Genomic DNA, 20,514 nt, shown 5'->3' with positions numbered 1-20,514 from the left:
TTATACATTTGTTTTATGTTATTTTTATGCTCGAGCATACAGAAGGCTTTGATGAAGTCTCTCAACTGCAAAGAACGGTTGAAGAAATGGTAATTATTACACAAACGGGTAGCAGGTGGCAGCAGAGCAAAAGAGATGAACCAGGGCCATGTTGGGGAAAAAAAGCTCTTTTATTCACATTTCTAAACAGATAAAAAATAAACTTTTTTTCCTGGTGAAAGAAGAGACTCTAATCTTTCTTTTGGTAGGTTCCATGTTTTTATAGCAATAGAACACACTATTCTGTGGGCCTTGCAAAATCAGTCAAAATCCAGTAAAACAGCCGGGAGTGAAGGTGATTGCTTTAATGAAAATGGCTGGGAGCGAATGAGTTTAATAAAATAACTTGATTAACCCTATAAAAGCCTGAACCATGAAATGCTATGAGAGAAAATCCTGATTCTTTGGTCTTTTTGAACAAACAAACATTTTTTATTTAAATCTACCTCCACGGATGACTTTTGATTTGTGTCATATTTGATACATCCGGTCACTATGCTTTAAATTTGTAGATTTATAACTGTCAAAAACATAACTCTTTGACTGCCAAAAACGTTAAATAACGTTTAGTAAAATCCTATGGAGGAGTGCCAAAGACGTTAAAATACGTTTTTTTTAAAACAGAGGTTAAACTAACCATTTTCTATTGTTGATTACTGAAAAACGGAATAAGGTAGAAACAAACTTTTTTTTCTGATGAAAGATGAGAGTCCAATCTTTCATTTGGTAGTATGTATGTTTCCATAGTCCAAACACATAATTTTCTGTGGACCTTGAAAGATCAGTCAAAATGCTTAAAATCGGCTGGCACCCACGGCATCCTTTTTCTGAAAACGTCTGGCAGTCAAAGAGATAATAATAAACAGACATATCAAACACATTAGTATTTCAAAAAATCCGAAAGAACATTTCCCACTATTAATAAGTATAAGGTGTCTCTCCTTTCTCAAGTGGGGCGATCTTGCAAAGCCAGCTGGGTGAAACTACCCTCTAATGGATATTCCGTGCAATGCATGTGTCAGATCATCTGTCGCCGAGGATGGAAAGGCCAAACATTATCAAACAATGTCACGGAGCACGAAAGGTATTTTGATTATGTAAAATCAGCAAGTCTGCACACTTGATTAAGGGAATCTGAACAGACCGCGGGATCAGAACCCCCCTCTGATCGGAGTAAACAACATAGATTATTGAAACAACCTGAACAAATTTGGCTGGTGGCCGATAGCCTGCAGCTATTAACGCTCTTTATCGTTTTCTTTTCTTGTTCTTCTGCAGGCTCACCTATCGAACAGGACAAGACACGGCGAACTGTGACACTTGTCGAAACAGCGCATGCATCATTTACAGGTGGGTAGCGACACCGCAGGTGCGTGTCATTAATTCTGCATTTAGTTCTGTTTTTGCACGCTGATGAGTCAGTTCAGTATACGAAGGATGCTTGCAGCAAATGTTGCTGCAGAGACGCAAATGCTTTAGAGGAGAATCAATATTTAAATGAAATACAAGCAATATACTGGGGACTGTAACTGCAATGTTCAGTTATCGACAACAATGTAATCATGCAGAAATGCTGGAATTAGATGGAAACTGTAATGCCAATAAGGGAATTCCGCTTTGCATGCCAGTGTTGGCATTGAGCATACTGATGCTGGAACACTTAACCTCATGTCACGTAGGCCTCTTGAGACAGCAAACAATCCTCTTTTCTCTGTTGCCAAAAACAATTAACTAACTTTTGTTTTGGTTTAATTGTAGAAAATTTTGGTTCATCTAGTTATTCATTTGTTTTGGGAATATTGATAAATATAGCTGTGTGTTATCCACACAGCAATAATAACATTGCCGTTCTGAAGAATTTGACCCAAGAGTTGCATATACAGGCTGAACAAAAAGGGTCTAAGGATTGACCCTTGAGGGACACCACACATCAATAGATAATCATTTTCATTCCACTGCTATTACAACATTTTTTTCAAGCGATCATTCTTTATAGATTTTTGCAGTACATTTTCCATACTGCATGTGGGAAAGGAGAGCCACAAATTTTCTTTTTCACTTTTTATCGAATGCCCAGTAAACAGTAAAACACAGGTGTTTAGAATGCGTTGTGATATGTTTAAAACATGCGGGAAAGGTAAAACTATAGAAGTGTTTTAAAAAAAAAAAATTTTTTTTTTTTATAAATATAGTGTCTAAATTGGGTCTGGAATGTATACAGAGGTTCACTGTTTAATCAGGGCACCATGTAAGGAACAAAAATAACATAAAGAGGTCAATAAAACGTACTGGAACCTCAACGTGTGCCATCATAAATATTAGTTAGCAGTGCAAGCAATGTTGTAAGTACCACTAAAATAAGTAAAAAAAAAAATAAGTTAACCATATTAATATTATTTTTAACCACATTATTATTTCTTCTTTGTAAATATATCATCAATGACTGGAGAGATGCACTGCTATGTCGTGCTTGTACGTCAGCATTCTGTGGCAAAAAAATGCTTCCAAGCGAAATCAGAAAAATGTGTGGGAAGGAAGGTCCCGAGTCAATATGAATCTCTTTCTTTTTTTTTTACTTCATTTTCTATTTGATGCAAAACACGCACAAAATCAAACTATTTGGGCCTTGTGCTACATGATGGGATACTGTACATACCTGTGAAAAGATATTTTAACAGAGGAAAAGGTTGCAGGAATCAACTCAGATTTTTGCTTTCTCTCTCCCCCTCCTCGACAAACGCAGCGTTTCTCGCTGACCTAGATTGAGGTTTATTTGGAACACAAAAGAGAGAAGGAAGATCACAGCTCAGCTACAGAGATGAATATTTAGTATTTCGTATCGCATTCAGGAGGACGACAAAATCATTATGTTTATTATGCGGGGAAGCCACCAACATACTGTAGAATTGTGGAATTTAATTAACACGGACAGACAGGTATTAATACATTTATTGTTAGGGTTATAGTTTGACATTTTGTGAATGTAATGAGTTGTGCTCTGGTCATTTGCAAAGGTTGCCTAAATATGAGAAATAACCCTCATTATTATGGATTCAGATAAGGGAAGAAAAGCTTCTTTAAATGTACAGAATAGTACTGCTAGACATCACCAACAATGACAAGCATCACCAGCATTAGTTTTGGACTACAAGTAATGAAGTCATTTTTTTTGTAAAAAATACACTGACAGTGATTTAAAAAGTGCTGTGTGTTAAAATTTGCATTTGCCTTGCATTTTAATGGCCATTTAAGTCTATTACACTATGTTATTATTTGTGTTGGTCATTTTGGTGATGCTTAGAAAGCAACGTACTTTTTTGAGGTAAGTTTGAGAAGCCTTATTTTAGGGTAATTGTAAAAGGCTTTGATTGTTGGGAGAGCATCGAAATGTACTCGAATGTCCCTTTAGGGAAATTTGTCTTGGACAACAGTGTTTTTTTTTTTTTTGTCGCAATCACAATCTCATATAAACAAAACCCATTTGAGCCCAAATAAGATAATCTACAAGTGAAAAATGACAATATTACAGCGGTGAAAATCGAAAATGTATATTAGATGAAGGCAAAGTCACATTTCAAAATTTGATATTAAAAAACATGTCCCGTAGTACATTTGAGGTAATGTAAAAATGATTAGCTTGCTGTCTTTTCAACGGTGTAAACATTAATGAGTCCAGAATATAAATGTAAATTTATACCAAATATAATAGCTTGCAATGGCAACCAAACGAAAGAAAACAATGTTTTTGTGGCAAATGATGAAGTTTCAATGTTGTGTTTTGGAACGGTGCCACTTTTTGTTGATGCTTCAGGCAACAACCTTCAACACAAATCAGGCACTGCTACCAAAATGTACAAAGCTAATGTTCCCTAGCATCTTGTCTTTCCTAGTCAACGTTTAACTGTACCTGCAACAACAACTTGTGTAAATCCTAATTCATTTGGCTGCGTAAGACTCTTTACAAAACATCAATAAAAGTACATACGACGAGCCTTTTGGGTGTTTTTACGTCCGCGTTCAACTGTGCCGCTGTCGTATGCTTTTTCTGTGAGTGTGTTACTAGAGCACTGGGTAAGATTTCTAATGAGGAGAATCTAAGTGTGCAAACTCCGAAGCAACTTAATTGACCAAGTGAACAAATGGCGTCGAGTGCCACTAAACCACAAGATGCCTCGTGGCGATAAAAGCACAATGAAGTTGCGCTGCATTAGCCAAATGCTAATCAAGTGGGAGATCATCATTTCATATGTGGCGTGTATCATTAAATAGTTGCCTATTTCAGCTGGTCCAACTGTTTTTTTTAAGAGTCATTGAACAGAGCTGGAAAATTGGGCCATCTGCCGCCACGCTGTCCATCTCTGCCAAAACATGATGAGACACTTTGAAATCTCCAAACAGTTTAGTGCTCTTCAGCACAAACCTTTCAAGGCTGACTGATGCTGATGGGCCCATTTGAAGCAAAGGGTCGCTTTTCATCTTTTTCCTTGATTCAACGAATATCCTGGTTGCCCGCTCTTCTAAAAGCTCAGTAGAAGTAGCCCCTTTTTACACTCTTTGCTGTTCCGTATAATAAGCACCCAAGCGGAATGGGGGGGCGGGGGGGGGCTATGCAATTTTCTGCTTTAGTTGGTAGTATCAGAGCCACAGTAAAGGTTGGGCGGTGACAGTAGCCCCTTACACATTAACCAAGACTTTTTATTCGCCTGCTGTAAGGCAGTAGTTCTCAAACTGGGGTCTGTGAGCCACAATTGGGGGGTTTGCCAAACAATTAGCAATAAAGGATCTCGTAGCCTACCATATCAAAATTGCATTTCCATTTGGCATGCATTGGTATTTGACGCGACAGTAGGTTTGAACCAATTAGTCGACGAGTCAAGGAGTCGACTATACCTCTCTGTATCAACATTGAGGTCGATTAATCGCGAATCACGTTGTTGGCATCTCGTCTTCCAATTGGCCAATTTACCAAAAACGTTCAACTCGCCAATCTTCTGTTTTCAAACATCTGCACAGGTCTTCGGAAATAATCTGGTTGGGGAAAAGCATAGAGGTTAGTCTTGCTAGTTGGCTATTCTGATCGTTCCTTTGAAAATGATTACACTCATGCTGTCTGTAGTTGGGTTTCCATCCACCGATTATCCAAAAAAAGAAAAGAAAATGCAAATTTTGGCTATGGAAACATGTTTTGCGAATAACCGCTGGCAAGACCTGATACACGTCGCACGTTTTGACCGGATATTACGTCACACGTACGTTTGTTAGTCCCAAAGCAATGTCGGACGATAAAGTAAGGTATGTTTGTGGTGACGACGAAACAGAAATCTTTTGGGAATTAATTATAGAAGTGAATATTAACACTAAGGTTTATCAAGAATCACAAAAGAAAACTCAAACGACGGCATCGTACAACGCGGTCACTTCCTGGTCCTCTTCTTCTTCTTTTAAATGAATGGTGGATCACTTCTCTACAGTGTATATATCGCCACCTACAGCGGCGGAGTCCCCTCTCGATATTCACAAAAGAAAAGAACAGATGGAACGGGCATAAGTCACATTTCCATTTTGCGCATTTTCAGTAAATTCACTTAAAAAAATTTAAACAATTGGATGGTTCCCCAGCCATGTTGTTTGTGCACATCAGCTCTATTAATAACTCATTCACTGCCATTGACGGTTATAGAAGTCAAAGTTCCATTTTAACCGGACTGGCAGTGAATGAATTTTATACATACAGTAATGTATTCAATTCAAACATCTCCCTGCACCCAAAAAGTTTGAGATCCTACTGTAAGGGGCCAAAGTGAGATGAGGGGGTTGACGTGGACCAGCACATTTGTTGCCTTCTGCGATATATCCGTAGGTAAAACACTGCCAGTGTGTAAGCTGAATACTAAGTCCACTCACTGTCCAGGCCGCTTTGTGTTGAAAGCAGTTATCATGATGGTCTCTCTGACATCATCGCTATCTGATGATATCATTCCGCTGGGTTGTGACGCCTGTGTGGACGCCTACTCAGGGATGTGATTTTTCCGCTAATTCGCGGAATTCCGCTTTTTTTATCTTTTTTTTTTTTTTTTTGTAGTTCATTGTGTATGTACATGACTCCAACAGATAACATCTTCTGCTATAACAAAGACATTTGTGGTATGCTCTAATATGAGTTACTTTTCATTTGGTCATGATACAATTATTTGTTCATGAAATTTGAACTCTTCAACATTATTTATGTGTTAACTTAGTAATCACATTAGTTAGATATGATGATATTCTCAGTGATAGTTTTTAAAAGCAAAGACAGTCCAATGTTTTTGAATGTGACTGATTTTGAGTTGACTAAATGTTAAAAATAAAAACTAAACTAAAAAATGTTGCCATTTTATATGGGATAGTTCAATATACATTGAAAATTTATGCTGTTGTTTTGTCTATTTCTTTGTCATGTGAGTGCATTGAAAGTACTTAAAAACACGGAAATCCCATGAGCTCCGGGGGGCTTCGCCCACCAGGGCACTGCCCTGGACCTAGCTGGGTGCCAGCGGCCCCCAGACCCCCGGCTGAATTTTCAGATAATTTCACTTTGGTCAAATCACATCCCTGCTACTTCAGACATCGCAATGTCCTGCTTTGCTGCGTTCTGTTTGAAAGGGACAGGAGAATAAATCCCTACACCTCTGATTTCACCAGGAATGCAGTGTGAAAGCACCTTATGTGCGAGGGAATGTCAGAAAGGCAGAAAAGAGGTGTGAAGTTTGACAAACCGACACTTACTTCTCCCACCTTGTTATGTTGAAAACAATTTTATACATCACGCCAGACGACAAACGCTGGTGTTGCCATGTATCAACTTGTCAGATGACAGGATGACACTGATAGCGTTGCGGTACACAGGACTGATCGAGTCCTGTTCATAGGCGTGAAGGTGAATGGTTGTCTCTCTGCACTGTCTGGTGACCAACCCAGGGTACAAGGGCTTCCTGGTACAAACAAACAATTTTCACCGTCTCAGACTACAAAATTGAGAGTCTTAAGGACATTTAAGAGTTTTACTGGAGTGCTCCCGTCACCTCGATCGTTTCTCGGTGGTATCTCAGCTGTTTTTGGTCAGTCTTATCCCAGTCTTCGCCTTATGACAATATCAAACATGGTTGATATTAATTCAAGCCTTGCAGCCTTTGCGGTGACGTGACACAACAAACAACCAATGGATGAACTCTAACGAGAGGAGGGGAGACACTGGCAAAAACGTGTCTGCTTCAAAGAACATGGATGGTCCAGAAAGGCGAGTGGATGGTAGACAAAACACCCCAGCCTGTTTGTTTTTTTGTACTTACCAAAAGAGCATAAAGGGGGGAAAATGCCTATAGAATCTAGTTGTAGCCTTGTAAATACTGATCCTGCAAAATTCAGTCTTTGTAAAATCTCAGTCTGAGACTAGGGTGTGACTAAAAACTCTATAATTTGTCTTCATGCGTAAGCAGGAGTGAGATGATCGTTTTCTAAGGGTCCTTTCCAAATCTTCTCAAAGTGTTCTGAAGTGCAGGTACAGGTAGCATACGTTAGACGGACGTCACAGAAAATAGACGTCGCTAAAAACTAAATAAGGACTGAGTCTATACTACACAAGTCAAGAGTAAAATACGATTTAAGCAATGAAAGAAACCAAATCTAACCCACACAAGCATATAAATAATAACAAGACCAAGATGAAAACTACAACAGGAAAGAAAAATTCTGCTTACGAATGATACATACTAGCACATAATGAACAAAAACATAACATAACCCGTCAACTGTTTTCTCCTGCGCTTAAAAATCTGTCTATCCACACTACCCCCAGGCAACTGGAACAAAAAAAAACACCAAACAGACGGATAATAGGATCATGACAATACCTCGAAACGTATCATCCTAAACCAGGGACCTTCTGTACAGTCTGCCTTTTGTCCACAATCCACTGTGATCAGCTTCAGCTTTCCTATGACCCCTAACAGTATAAGTGCTTGAAAATGGGTGGATTAGATGCTATGTTACAGTGTCAACGCAATCTCTTGCTTCACCGCCTTCTGTTTTAAAGGCAAAGTCACATATATAAATGCCGCGTCTTCCGTTACAACCATACGGCTATTTTGCAGGGTCTCCTTGTAGAACCGACTTGCGAGTTAAGCCGCTGACCAGGCGGCTGCCGGTGAAGAGAACGCGGTGTGACTGACGTATATTTAAAAGAGCAGGCGGCGGCCAGGGAGGGGGAAAAAAAAAATCAATTATTGCTCAAAGTCTGACAGGCAGGAACCGCATGTTGCCGCCATACCACAGATTAGAATCCCCTGAGATGTATACCTTTAATTTCAGAGCACTACAACTTCTCGAGTGTATGTCCGATAAAATCAGGAACCCGGCAGCTGCCGAGCTAAGGTGCTCAATCAGAGTCACTGGGTCTTATCCAGACCTCGGCTCTCGCCTGCCTGACACCCGCCCCGCACCCCGTCACCTCCACTACCCCCCCCCCCCCATCCTCCCGTATGCCGATGCCTGTCATAAATCAGCGCAACAAATGGGGTGCATATTTGGCAAAACAAAAGAAGGGAGAGAGGCTCAACATGTGGATGATGAATCAGGGAAATAACCGTATGTTGTAATTTTTACATCAAACTTGCAGAGAAATGAAACAAAAGGTCATTCCACACACATTTTTCACTTTCCTGGCCTGATATTGAGACACTTCTGTTATTTGTCTGCTGCTTCTGTCAATACAATGGATGTGAGCAGAAACTCATTTCTGCTTCGCAGCAATTTCAGTGGAAATTGAAGTTGTTGAGATTTTAACCACCCGGTGTTCTTAATATTCACTTTACTAACTGCATATTATACAACAATGAGTTCTGACAAAGCAGTTTGTTTGAACAAGAGTCATTCAATGAGTAATGTTTTACCGTACAACAGCACTGGGACTAATTTTAAAGTTGAGAAGTGTTTGTGTGATTGAATGACACATTAATGACACGTTAAGTGTAGAAACAGGAACAGACACTCGGCTAACATGCTAATGAAGCTAACAAGTGCGCGGTCGTCATGTCACTCGGCTTCATTTTGCATTTCTGGACTACTTTGTGTAACTTTTCCTCGTAGTGCCACGCCCACTAACCAACCTGATGAAACCGTGAAAGTAAAACAAGCTTCATCTGCTTTAGTTTATTGTCACTTTTGGCTTTGGCTAGTTAGCATGTCGCGCTAATGGCTAATAATTAAGAGGCTAAACAAGTCTAAACAAACCATTTTTTTCCTGCTAATAATTGCTCTGAATGAAAATGTTTGAAATTGGGGATTTTTCTTTTCAGTAGTTTATGGAATAAAACAACGTCAATCGTTTTTACTCCAGCATATACATGTAAATAGCAAAATCAAAGAAACTGATTATTTTACAGTGGTCTCATTTTTTTCCCAGTGCAGTGTATATATATAAATAAATATAGAAATAAATAAATAAGTGTCTATGTGTCACTGAGTCAAAAACAATTAACTGAAGACGAAAGGAGAGAAAAAAAAATCCCAGTTGTGAAGTGGCGACATACACGCTAACCTCCTTGCATTTCCTGTACATTTTTTATTTGTGTTTTAAAATTATATTATTCAGGGATTTTAAACTATTATTATGGGCTATTCTAAAAAAAAATTAGGAGGGCATCCATTATTTGCAGATTTTCGAATTTCATTTGGGGATTTGGTCCACTTGCAATAAGTTTGAAGAACAGTCGAGTGAAATGAAATGCGGCCGCTGTGTCGCGCGATGAGAGCGAGAAGCTCATTAGCTCCGGTGTCCCACGTTGAGGCGGCGGAGCAGAGGCTGTTCTGGTGAACAATTGTTAAGATTGTTTGTGCATCCGGTTTTGTTCCCATTAATGAGATTGCCTTTTTCCTGTGTGTTTGTGAAGCACAGAGCATGTAATAGACACCGTCGGCTTGCGATTTACATGACAAAGGCAGCCTTTCTGCATAGCATTTACATAACCTGTGGGGAATTTTCGTTTTTTTTTTTTTTTTTTTTTTTTCACGCTTCAAACCGTCATAAGAGGAAATAGCGTCCACTCTGGCGATTTAATCCACTGCATACGACTCCGCTGTTGGGACGGAACCGCTCATCTTGTCAAGTGAAGGACTTTCAAGTGTGAAATGACCAAACGGGAAGTCAGCGGTGGAGATATGACTTTACGATGAATTCCGCTGAAGCAGGAAAGAAGACATCTTTTGATTAAAAAAACAAATAAAACAATCACAAAAAAAAGTGTTTAGCGTAATACAAACAGTTTGCCGCCTCGCTAAACAAATGATTAATCTCCCTTTTTGAGTGCCCTAGAAAAGCTCCAGCTGCTGTGTGAAGGTGCTCTTACTGTAGTTAGTGCCTATGTTTGCTCAAACACCTGCGCCCCCCCCACCCCCACCCCCCAAAGCACCTGCAGTAAACAGCGTTGTCTGCCCGGGCATTTGTCCACAGTATCCACTAACTGCCGTGATCAGCCAAGTAATGAATTGCTTAATAATTACTGGGGCTATTTGGTGGTGCTCCATACTGATGTGCTGCCTGTTCACACAGTGATAGTAAAAGACACTGTACATAAAGAAAAACAGAGTGATGGTCCGACTGTCCTTAATTAGGGATGGACAATGTAATCAGTTCGTTGAAGGAAAAAATTATTCTAGACTGCTTATCCTTTTCAGGGTCGCACGGGAGATGCTTGAAAGGCAGAATAGACAGCCCATAGCCTCCGTGATTGTAGCTGGCTAGCATGCTAAGCTAAGCACTAGGGGTGTGCCAATAAATTGATTCTCGTAAGAATCGCGATTCTCATTTAGTACAATTCAGAATCAATTTTAAATGTCCCCAAATCGATTTGATTTAAATAATTTTATACTGTCTCGCCCTTGTTTGTGTGTGCCTTTTAATGGGAACGCTGTTCATGTTGTACCCGATTTGACCACTTAGGGGCAGTGTGATTCCGCGAGTTCTAATAAATAGCCGCATTCAAGAGTAGAAACAAAAAAGTCAAGTTATGCCAATAAAAGGAGTTTTTTTGCAGCGTAGGAAGCGCATATGCCGGTGAGTAATGTTAAGATGCTTATCTGTATACATTCCTGAAGCGTTTTGTATGAATAGCCGTTCTTTTGAGGGTTAAAAGTGTCGCGAGTAGTGCGCTAATTAGCATTAGCGAGTCGGACTGGAGTAGATCATGACGATTCTTTGCTCATCTATAAATTGAAGCAGAAACCATTGTCAATCAAATCATTTTGAATCGAAAAATTGATTCGGAATTGAAACGCAGACCCAAAATTGGAATCGAATCGTGAGACAGATTCCCACCCTTACTAAGCTCGTATGCTTATTGCTGACAAATTATAAACGCCCTCCATAATTATCATTAACATTTTGAGGTTCATCATATATTAAAACAGTAGAACGCTCGAGGCCACAAAAGTACTACCAAGTGATCTATAATGTTTCTATTAGTCTTTTGTTCTTAAGTGACACTTATCTCCAAGCTGAGGACAGTCCCCAGGATTCATGATGCCACTGTGATAGTTGCGTATCTGTCAGCAGGCTAATTGCGCTGCCCATCACAGTAGTTAGCCCATCAGGCCCGGGGTAAAGCCCAAGCATGTATCTGCCTGCCAACGAGGTTGACCTTGATGCATCGGATGTCATCTCTTTTGGCTGCGTGTCTTCTTTAATCCAGTTAGCCTTTTGAATATTGCGTTCAGCATTGTAAATGAGTGCATGGGGCCCCTTACAGCCCCAAAGCAGCTTCATTTTTTTCCCTCACAGGTAATGCTGAAAGCTGTCACGTTAGCAGGAAAATTGCCCGAGATTCATTATTTCATATTCTTGCTATGACAGTATTGAAATATATAGCGCATAGTCCTGGAATAAATACATTAACACAACCCAACAAATCAATAGCAATACGGCAAAAGAAAACGCGGTCTAATGGTGGATTTATTCCACGCTGGAATCTGGGCAGTTAATCATGGCCTGCTTGGCCTCTGCCTGCTTGCATTTGGTTGGAATTAAGCTGCACACTTCTCCCGGGCCAGGCAGATTTAATCGGCCAGAGAGTTCAAGTCCGGTGCCGCTACAAAAACATCACACAATGACCAGCCCGGGATTAGACGGACGGACGGATGTGGACGTCCGATGTCGGGCGAAGCCGTGCACAAACAATCACGAAGGCTTTTTAAAAAAAAAAAAATGATGGAACTATAATCTAGGCAGAGGGAAGCCCTTTGACTGCATGCATGCAAAATGCCGACTGGAGGAATTTCAGGGATTGTGTGTCATAAGAGATATGTTCTTCCCTCCCATCTTCCATCTGGATCAGCAACTTCTTAACATAAAGAACAAGCCAGAAAACACAAAGTAATGCATGTGACAGCTGCATAAAAGACGAGTCGTGAAAGTTTGGAACTGCCGGAATGAAGTCGCATCTCGACTGACATCCTATTAAGACTGTAAAACTACTTCTGCCTTACTGTGTACTGGATAATAAGGAAGTGGAGATTTTACATGAGCTAAAAGGTTAGCTTTAGCATGGTGATAGTATGGTGAAAAATATACTTCTATAGTTTTTTTTAAATTTATTATTAAATCAGAGTAATAATAATATTTTCCTTAATTTGAGCCAAGAAATGCCATAGTCTTACGCCCAAAGTTATGCCGAGCAAAAATTCACTAAACCATTCCTTCTGAGCATTTTCATGCCAACTCTTATCCTCTTTTGTCTTGGGTCAGTAGAGCCAAAAAAAACATCATATAGCGAGTGTGTCTTATACCTACGCTAACTAGCTATAATTTACTTACTTCTGGGTGTGTTCATACTGTGTCTCTCTGTCCTTTATCTGCTGTATTGTGCCCTAGAGACCACATCAGGAATGCTAACAAGCTCATGGTTCCTGCCAAGGCCTCCTGAAGTAGAGCTAAGGAAACAACACTGTTTATTATGAATGCAACACCAAGTGAGCATTCAGGAACGACCTTAAACTAGCAATAGTTAAATTTCTGAGCAGTGGAGGCTTCTGCCCCACTTTGCCAACAAAGGTGGCAAATCTAGGTCCAGAAAGTAAAAACACTGCCAGTTTGGCTTTAGCCCCAGCCGCTAGCTAGCAAGTTCCCTAGCTAGCTCCCCGGGTGCTCGGTTACCTGCTAGGGAGCTAGCTAGCACAAGGGGCTAAAGCCAAACTGTGGCAGGGTTTTTTTTCTTTCTGGACCTGGATTTGCCACATCTGTTTGTCAAAAAAATTAGTTAGGGAAAAACATAATGTAGCCCTCATTTTCTACCTAGCAACAAGTGATCGCGTCAGGAATGCTAACTTGCTAAAAGTCTTCTGAGTGTCTTCCTGTCATCTGTCCCAGCTCTTTCTTTGCTGTGTGGGGCATATACACAACAATTTACTACTTTTGAAAAAAACAAGTCAAGGGTAGTAGTTTGTTCTGACATCCAGAAATATGCTACCAAATGTAGCATTCACATTTTTGTGACAGTGACAACGAAAGCAGTCAGAGAAGAGTTTCTGTAAATTCTTCATCTAATCCCTTTCACGGTCTGCTCCTGTTGCAGTGTGGAGTTGGACTTCAAGCTGCAGGAGGACAAGCTGCAGCCGCTGATGAAGAGACTTTGCCCCCAGGACAGCCAACAATGTCCCGCCCTGCCTTACTCCAACGAAGTCTTCACATCCACTCCCAAGCGCAAATCCAAGTCTGACTCTAAGAAGCACGCCCGCTGGAAACTGTGGTTCCTTTGAACGCAACATGAATGCTTTGGAAACGGCCTTTTATTGGGCGCGCTAATACCCCGTGCTCGTCTCAAAATGGATGAAAGAATGTTCCGGAGGAGGAATCAAGCCAAGAGGATGGATAACACAGTACAGTAGAGAAAACGTTCCTTTTTTGGGGTTCTGAGCTGAGACTGCACGTCAAGTCAGCGGGGAGAAAACAAACAAAAAAATAATCATTATATATTTCAAACTCTGCCAAACCTTTTTCTGGCATGTTAGCTGGAGAGGACGGATGAACACCTGCAAATCTAGGTGAGTCTTGGAATACATTTTTGCGCCAATATATACCTTTGGTTTGGCTAAAATTACACATGAAGCTGCGAGATGGTGGCCGAACTTGTTTGGATTTAAAATCAAATTATTCCAGACAAAGTCATTTCGCACAATGACAAAATTTTAACAAAGACCTTTTAGAGCGCCAATTACTGCCAAGGAGGACTTGTCATATTTTTTGAATGATGACTCAATGCCAGTTTTTTTCCCATTCATATTTCATATCAGTGGCTGGTGTCAACAGCCTCCATGTGTATCTGATACTTTAAAATAAAGCTTTACATGGGCATCTCAAATAACAAGAATATCATGGAAAATTTTATTTACTGTATTTTTGTAGTTTAAGTCAAAATTTGTATATTTTCATGATTATATACTTTACAGCTAATTAAAACCCCAAATTCCCCATTTCAAGAAGTTAGACTATTATATGAGAATTTTTTTTTTTATAATTTTTTTTTTAAAAATTACTTTAAACTAGAAATTAGGTACAAATTGGCCTTAATAAGTGTATAATGTTCACTTTACTGTATTTTTTTTTCGTTAAATTATTCATTATTATGTTCACTTTATATTTTCAAAACATTTCTACAATGATCTAATTTACCTAAATGGATCTGTACTTTTTTTTTTCCTTCATTAATGATGTCATCTTATTATTGATGCAGCCATTTTGTAGTGAGCATTTAAAGATTCATTTATTTCGGTAGTTCATTTTAATAGATAGATTAAAACACACAGGAAGGCTAATTTCTCTATTGGTTGTTTCGCATGTAATATTTTCATTTATTGAAGTGATACCACGTCAATATTCTTTAGCTGTAAGCTACCATCATCAAAATACTGTAAATAATGAAATAAATGCAAGCTTTTAATTTGCGCTCCAATGCAAAACATTTTTCTTTTTCATCTTCCCAGCATACTGCTTGGCAACAAGAGGAGGCGCCACGTGAGGGGCCTTTCATTGGCGAAGGTGTAATCATTGAATGGACACCACCTCCGGCAAAGCACAACAATTGACCCTTTTCGAGGAAAAACACGTGTCAAGGACTGAAATCCGGCACAGTACTTACCGCTCGGCCGAGGGCTCGCCCGCCTCTTTTTTCATCTCCCATCCCTCTGTAACTTCTTTTAAGTCAACGCTCTGTGCAAATAACCAACCAGCATCGCCTTAGACATCATGTTTATTCCCGCCTCCCCTTAATGGACGGTACACGGAGTTGAGAATGTATGAATATGTTGCGCACCGGCTGTGTTTACTGCACCGTAAAGTATCTTCTGCAGGCTAGACTGAGAGGCTAGAAAGCTGCTTGAATTTTGTAGTTTCATGGCTCAGATGTCGTCAGGTAGAGTTGAGGTTATTAAGTTTTGGGTTATAAAAATGGTCGCACACGAACGACTGAAACAGTTGTAAAAAAAAAAAAAAAAAAAAAATGCAGAAAATACTTGCCGTGAATACAGTACGGCCACAGTCTACACTTTAGATTATAATCTACATATTTATAGCAAAAAAAATGATGACATTTTGGCAGAAAAAAAAGGCATGAGTGAGTCTCTCCTTAATTTTTTTAAATGGTATTTTCTGGATGAGCTCACATTTTTAACAACACATGCAACATTTGTATTTTTCCGATGATGTGATGCTTTGGAAGGAAGGAAAGAAAGTAAAGGCTGTTTTTGAAAGGTCTTCTTCATGTTGTGAAGATTTTTTTTTTATTGTTGCCTTGCAGCTACACTTTTCCGAGGGGATCGCGCAACGATGTTGGCGTCGGGCTGTATTGTACTGTTATGCCACTTTTCTCCTCCAGAGGCAGCAGTGAGTAGAAATCCGTTTGTTTTTTGCGAAATGTGTAATAGATTATACATGAAACTTTTTTTTTTTTTGCCTGTAGTTTTACTCTCCAGCTCAGGATAATGAATTTGCTTTATTCATATGGACGTCGCAACATTCTCTTAAAATGTCGCCCCCTAGTAAATGCTAGATCTTAAACATTGGGTGATGCTGAGTGGAATATAATGTGGTTCTCTCCAGGTTTCTGTTTTGACGCTCCAAAATACCACAAGATTCTAGTAAAGCACTACTTTTGTCTAAATGATGCTCCTCAACTCATTTCAACATAGTTCCTCTGCGCCAAAACTCTACTTTGGTCTAAAATAATCCTCCAACAAAGTTATTTGGCACAACAACAACAAAAGCCACAAGTCAGTGGTATAGCACTACTTTTGGATAAGTGAAGCTCCTCAAATCACTTATTATAATTCCTTGGCACCAAAATACCACCTGATTGCAGAAAAACACTACTTTTGTCTAAATGAAGCGTTTCAATTCACTTCAACCCAATTCCTCGGCATCCAAATGCCACAAGATGGCAGCAAATGCTCTACTCTTGTTGACATGAAGATGCTCAACTCATTTCAACATATTTCCTTGGCAACAGCCTGCCAAAAGATTTCATCAAAGCTCTACTTTTGTCCAAAGGAGGCTGCTAATCTCATGTGAACATACAGTAGTTCCCTGGCAATGAAAAGGTACATGATGGCGCCAAATTGTCAATTTTATATAAAATTTGACCTGAGCACGTAATAGCTGAGAATTGATGACTCAGCAAATTGCAAATATGCAGGAGTTTTCTGTACTTGCTTTGCAATGTAGTCATGTGAGTTTTCCAACTTGCTGTAACCCGTCAAATTGTGTATTTTGGAGTTCTTTTCCCCCCTCCTGCTATTTCTACATCTCAATTCACTACTTTTCAACGGCACAGCCTCAATCGTCAGTCCTCAGCCTTCTCATGCCTCCTTTGGAGCTTTGGAGCATGACCGGTGCTCAGGTGCACCACTTTCAAGTCCTCGTTTCATGTGATTACCCGTCACGGGGGAAAAAAAACAAAAAAACACCTCCATCGAACGAGTAGCGTAGAGGTTGGGGGTCCCAACTCATCAAAGTGAGTGACCGCACGGTGCGCATCTTTCCTCCTGTCCTTATCGCACCCCCCGCGGCGTGCCCGTCCGTCTCTTTCATTATTGTCGAGGCTCAGCAGATTTGCTCCTGTTTTATTTTCACGCCGCTTGCGTTCACTCTCTCTCTCTCTTTTTTTCTCATGTCATTTGATTCCTGCAGCGTTTCCCTAATGTATTTATTCCACAGTTCATAATTCAGCATGTTTAGCTCCCCACGCTGGCTGTCTCTTCCCCGCTTGTAAACAAATAGAAAATCTCATTTTCTGTCTGGCCAAATTGACGCGTCGCAGTTGAAAAATTTTCTCATTTGGGACAATTATTGCTAATTTTATAAAGCTGTAGTTTTGTTGTTGTTTTGTTCCCCAACAGTGTTAGTCATTCAGTGGTTTCTTTGGTTAGATGAAATGGAATTTTCCATCTGAGATACTACTCTAGGGTTCATGAACATTTTCAAATCGAGAGATACTTTTTTGGTACTGTTTAGTTCAAGGGGCATTATTGGGGCATATTGGTATTTCTGAAATACCAATATATGTTGTTATTAACTCATTCACTCGCAGACATTTTCACTGAAGCAATCCCCTTCACTCCCGGCTGTTTTACTGGATTTTGACTGATTTTGCAAGGCCCACAGAAAATTGTGTTCTATTGCTACAAAAACACCTACCAAAAGAAAGATTAGAGTCTCTTCTTTCATCAGGAATTTTTTTTTATATTTCTATCTGTTTCTGTTTTGCAGCAATTACCATTAGAATATAGCTAAGTTTCATCATTTTTCACAAACCTGTTAAAAACAATGGCTAAAAGAGCTTTTTAGCAACATGACCCTGGTTGATCTCATATACTATGCTGCAACCTGCTGGCCGTTTTTTATAATAACTACCATTGCCTCTTCAGGTCAGAAACTGCATCAAAGCCTTCTGTATGCTCAAGCATAAAAAAACATTTAAAAACCAACAACAACGTATAAATACGTTTTTTGGGAGTGCAGGACTAAGTATTAAAAACCGTATTTGTACGTCTTTGGGTTTGAATGAGTTGATAAATCATGTGATTCCGGACACACGTCATGTTAATTATTGAAGAAAGAGACTTTTGCAATGATTATGGTGATCAGATAACTGTTGTTTACATTTGACTAAAACGCTTTAAGGTTTAAGGTCGCGATTTCCCAATTTTATGGAATACAGCATAAATACAAAGAAAATTATGAGACAATGAGTCACATCTGGACAACATCCGAGTGCCTTTAAAACTTGTTGTTGTTGTTTTTATCACATTAATGAAGTTGAAGAAATGCAGATCAGTACAGGTCTTGACCAGTCATGATGGAAAATCCAGAGTTTGGCCAACCCCAGACAAGACCAGCATTTTTTGGACTTGAAGACCAGGACCACCCTTGAGTTTTACATTTCTGCACGACAGGTAAGTTTATCACCTCTTTTTGATTTTGATTTGATAATACAGTCTCCAAAATAAAACTTTGAATGATAACATTTCGTATTATAGTAACACTCCATTACGAATAAGCTATTAGTGAAATGTAACTTAATTCAAATCTTGCTATCAGTTTAAAATGTTCCTGAGGTCTGCTGCGACTTCATCCATCACATTGTGATCAAACTCCAATTGTAAAATGTTCCACTCCAGTTGATCTCCGCCAATTTGGCGAGAATGTGACAAATTGAGTATCGCGATGTGGATTTTAAAGATTAAAACGGGGGAAACACGGGTGGCACAAAGTCAGGACATCTTCGCTCATTATCACCTCATGAAGAGGCTCGCCTACTTTGCGGGGACTCCATCAAATAGAGAAGATTACTCACCACGCACACATGCGCGACATCATGTCGTCGAAGGCTCATCTGGAGGATAATAAGAACAAAATGACCTGCTGCCGGATTTTCAGCGTGTGGGGGGGCTTTAATGTAGGTTGCAATCAGTAACTTCATCAGCCATGCTGCATGACCTGCATGCCGTGCGATGAATGTGTAATCAATCAGGCGGAAAAAAGAAAAGAAAAAAAAACTCATTTAAAAGAGAAGCGCTGGCGGAAAAGTAAAAATTAACAAAGCTGAACGCGTGAAGAATTGTCCTTTCACAAATGCACTCTTCTTAACCCTTGTGATATATTGTGTGTCAAATTCACCACTTTTACGTTTTATAATTGGAAAAAAAAGATGATTATAAATGAGGAGAAAACTTTGTGCAACACAAATAGACAGACAAAACATTAGTCCCAGACATTATTTATCCTCTGCATGACTTCAATAGTTAACTCACGATTAATAACTAAAAATTAACGCAATCATTTTGACACCCCATAAATAATATAAAATAAACAAATACAAAAACTAAATAATATAATTTATTATAATATATATTTTTTTTTTTCTAAATTTTATTTATATATATATATTTTTTTTTTAATTTTATTTATATATATATATATATATATATATATATATATATATATATACAGTATATTATTATTATTATTATTATTTGAGATATATTTTGACTTCTGTGGTCAGGGAATGAGTTTTATCTCATGTATTTACTGTCAGCACTTCCCCATGTGATTAATCGTGACAATGCATCTATTACAGTGGACACAATACTGTAGTATTCTGTAAATGTCAAAAGAAGAGCAGTTTATGTGCTATTCTGAAAAAGCATTTCATGTTCACAGGTCATCACAAATTGTGCGTTAGCTTTGAATTTCCCCTCAAAGGACTTTATTAGGCACCACAATGGGATTTTAAGCACATCTGCTTCTTGTTTAAAAATAAATGCAACTGTAATAAGGCAATAACAAGAAAAACACTTTTAAGCACATATTCCAGGTTATCCGCCCTCTTGTTTTTGACTGAATAAAACGCCGGCGCTAATACGCCCCATCCATGTTTTCGCTTGTGTACTCCAATCAATAATGTAAAGCTTTTAAACAGAAACTCTTGAAACTCATTTAAGGCTCGCGGGCAAGCAAACATTCATCGAACACTAATAACCTTGCTGAATTATTCAACGTATATTTTATTGAGCTCACACGCCAGAGCGGGGAAAGGAGCCTTGCTAAGCGTCACGCCGTCTTCCAGTGTGACCCGCGAGAGGCCGATGAACGACGAGCGGCCTAACCAAACGTGACAGTCGATCCGTCGACGGGGTGGACGCGACGTGTAAATACGACGAGCGCCATCTTGACGGCGCCACGTCATTTGACGCGCGTATGGCAAGTGTCAACACTGGGACAAAAACAAAGACTAAACGCTTTGGATGATGAACGGCGGCGATTGTGCTTGTCGCCGTCTGTCTCTGTCAGCTTGACTTCACACACACACACACAAACAAATATATTCACACACGCACACACACTGGCTGCAGGCCTCTATCCAATGATGAGAGGCTGAGTGGGGTTTTGTA

The 20,514-nt window shown here is 39.4% G+C and overlaps 1 protein-coding gene across 3 annotated transcripts in view; it reads left to right on the top strand.

The window, feature by feature from the left end:
* Positions 1 to 20,514, top strand: part of insyn2ab (inhibitory synaptic factor 2Ab) — a 48,460-nt gene that overhangs the window by 24,999 nt on the left and 2,947 nt on the right. For 2 of the 3 annotated variants that reach the window (XM_077581499.1, XM_077581497.1), the window contains 4 exons: positions 1,318 to 1,389; positions 13,644 to 14,112; positions 15,052 to 15,949; positions 18,380 to 18,516. In XM_077581499.1, the coding sequence (XP_077437625.1) occupies positions 1,318 to 1,389; positions 13,644 to 13,827 (256 nt within the window). In that variant the 3' untranslated portion in view covers positions 13,828 to 14,112; positions 15,052 to 15,949; positions 18,380 to 18,516. Of the gene's footprint in view, positions 1 to 1,317; positions 1,390 to 13,643; positions 14,113 to 15,051; positions 16,227 to 18,379; positions 18,517 to 20,514 lie in introns of those variants that run through there. The other variant, XM_077581498.1, reaches the window with a different exon arrangement.

Source organism: Vanacampus margaritifer, chromosome 12 (assembly GCF_051991255.1).
Source record: "Vanacampus margaritifer isolate UIUO_Vmar chromosome 12, RoL_Vmar_1.0, whole genome shotgun sequence".
NCBI classification, from domain to species: Eukaryota; Metazoa; Chordata; class Actinopteri; order Syngnathiformes; family Syngnathidae; genus Vanacampus; species Vanacampus margaritifer.
Note: the sequence above shows the minus strand (reverse complement) of the source record. Positions and strands in the feature narration are given on the sequence as shown.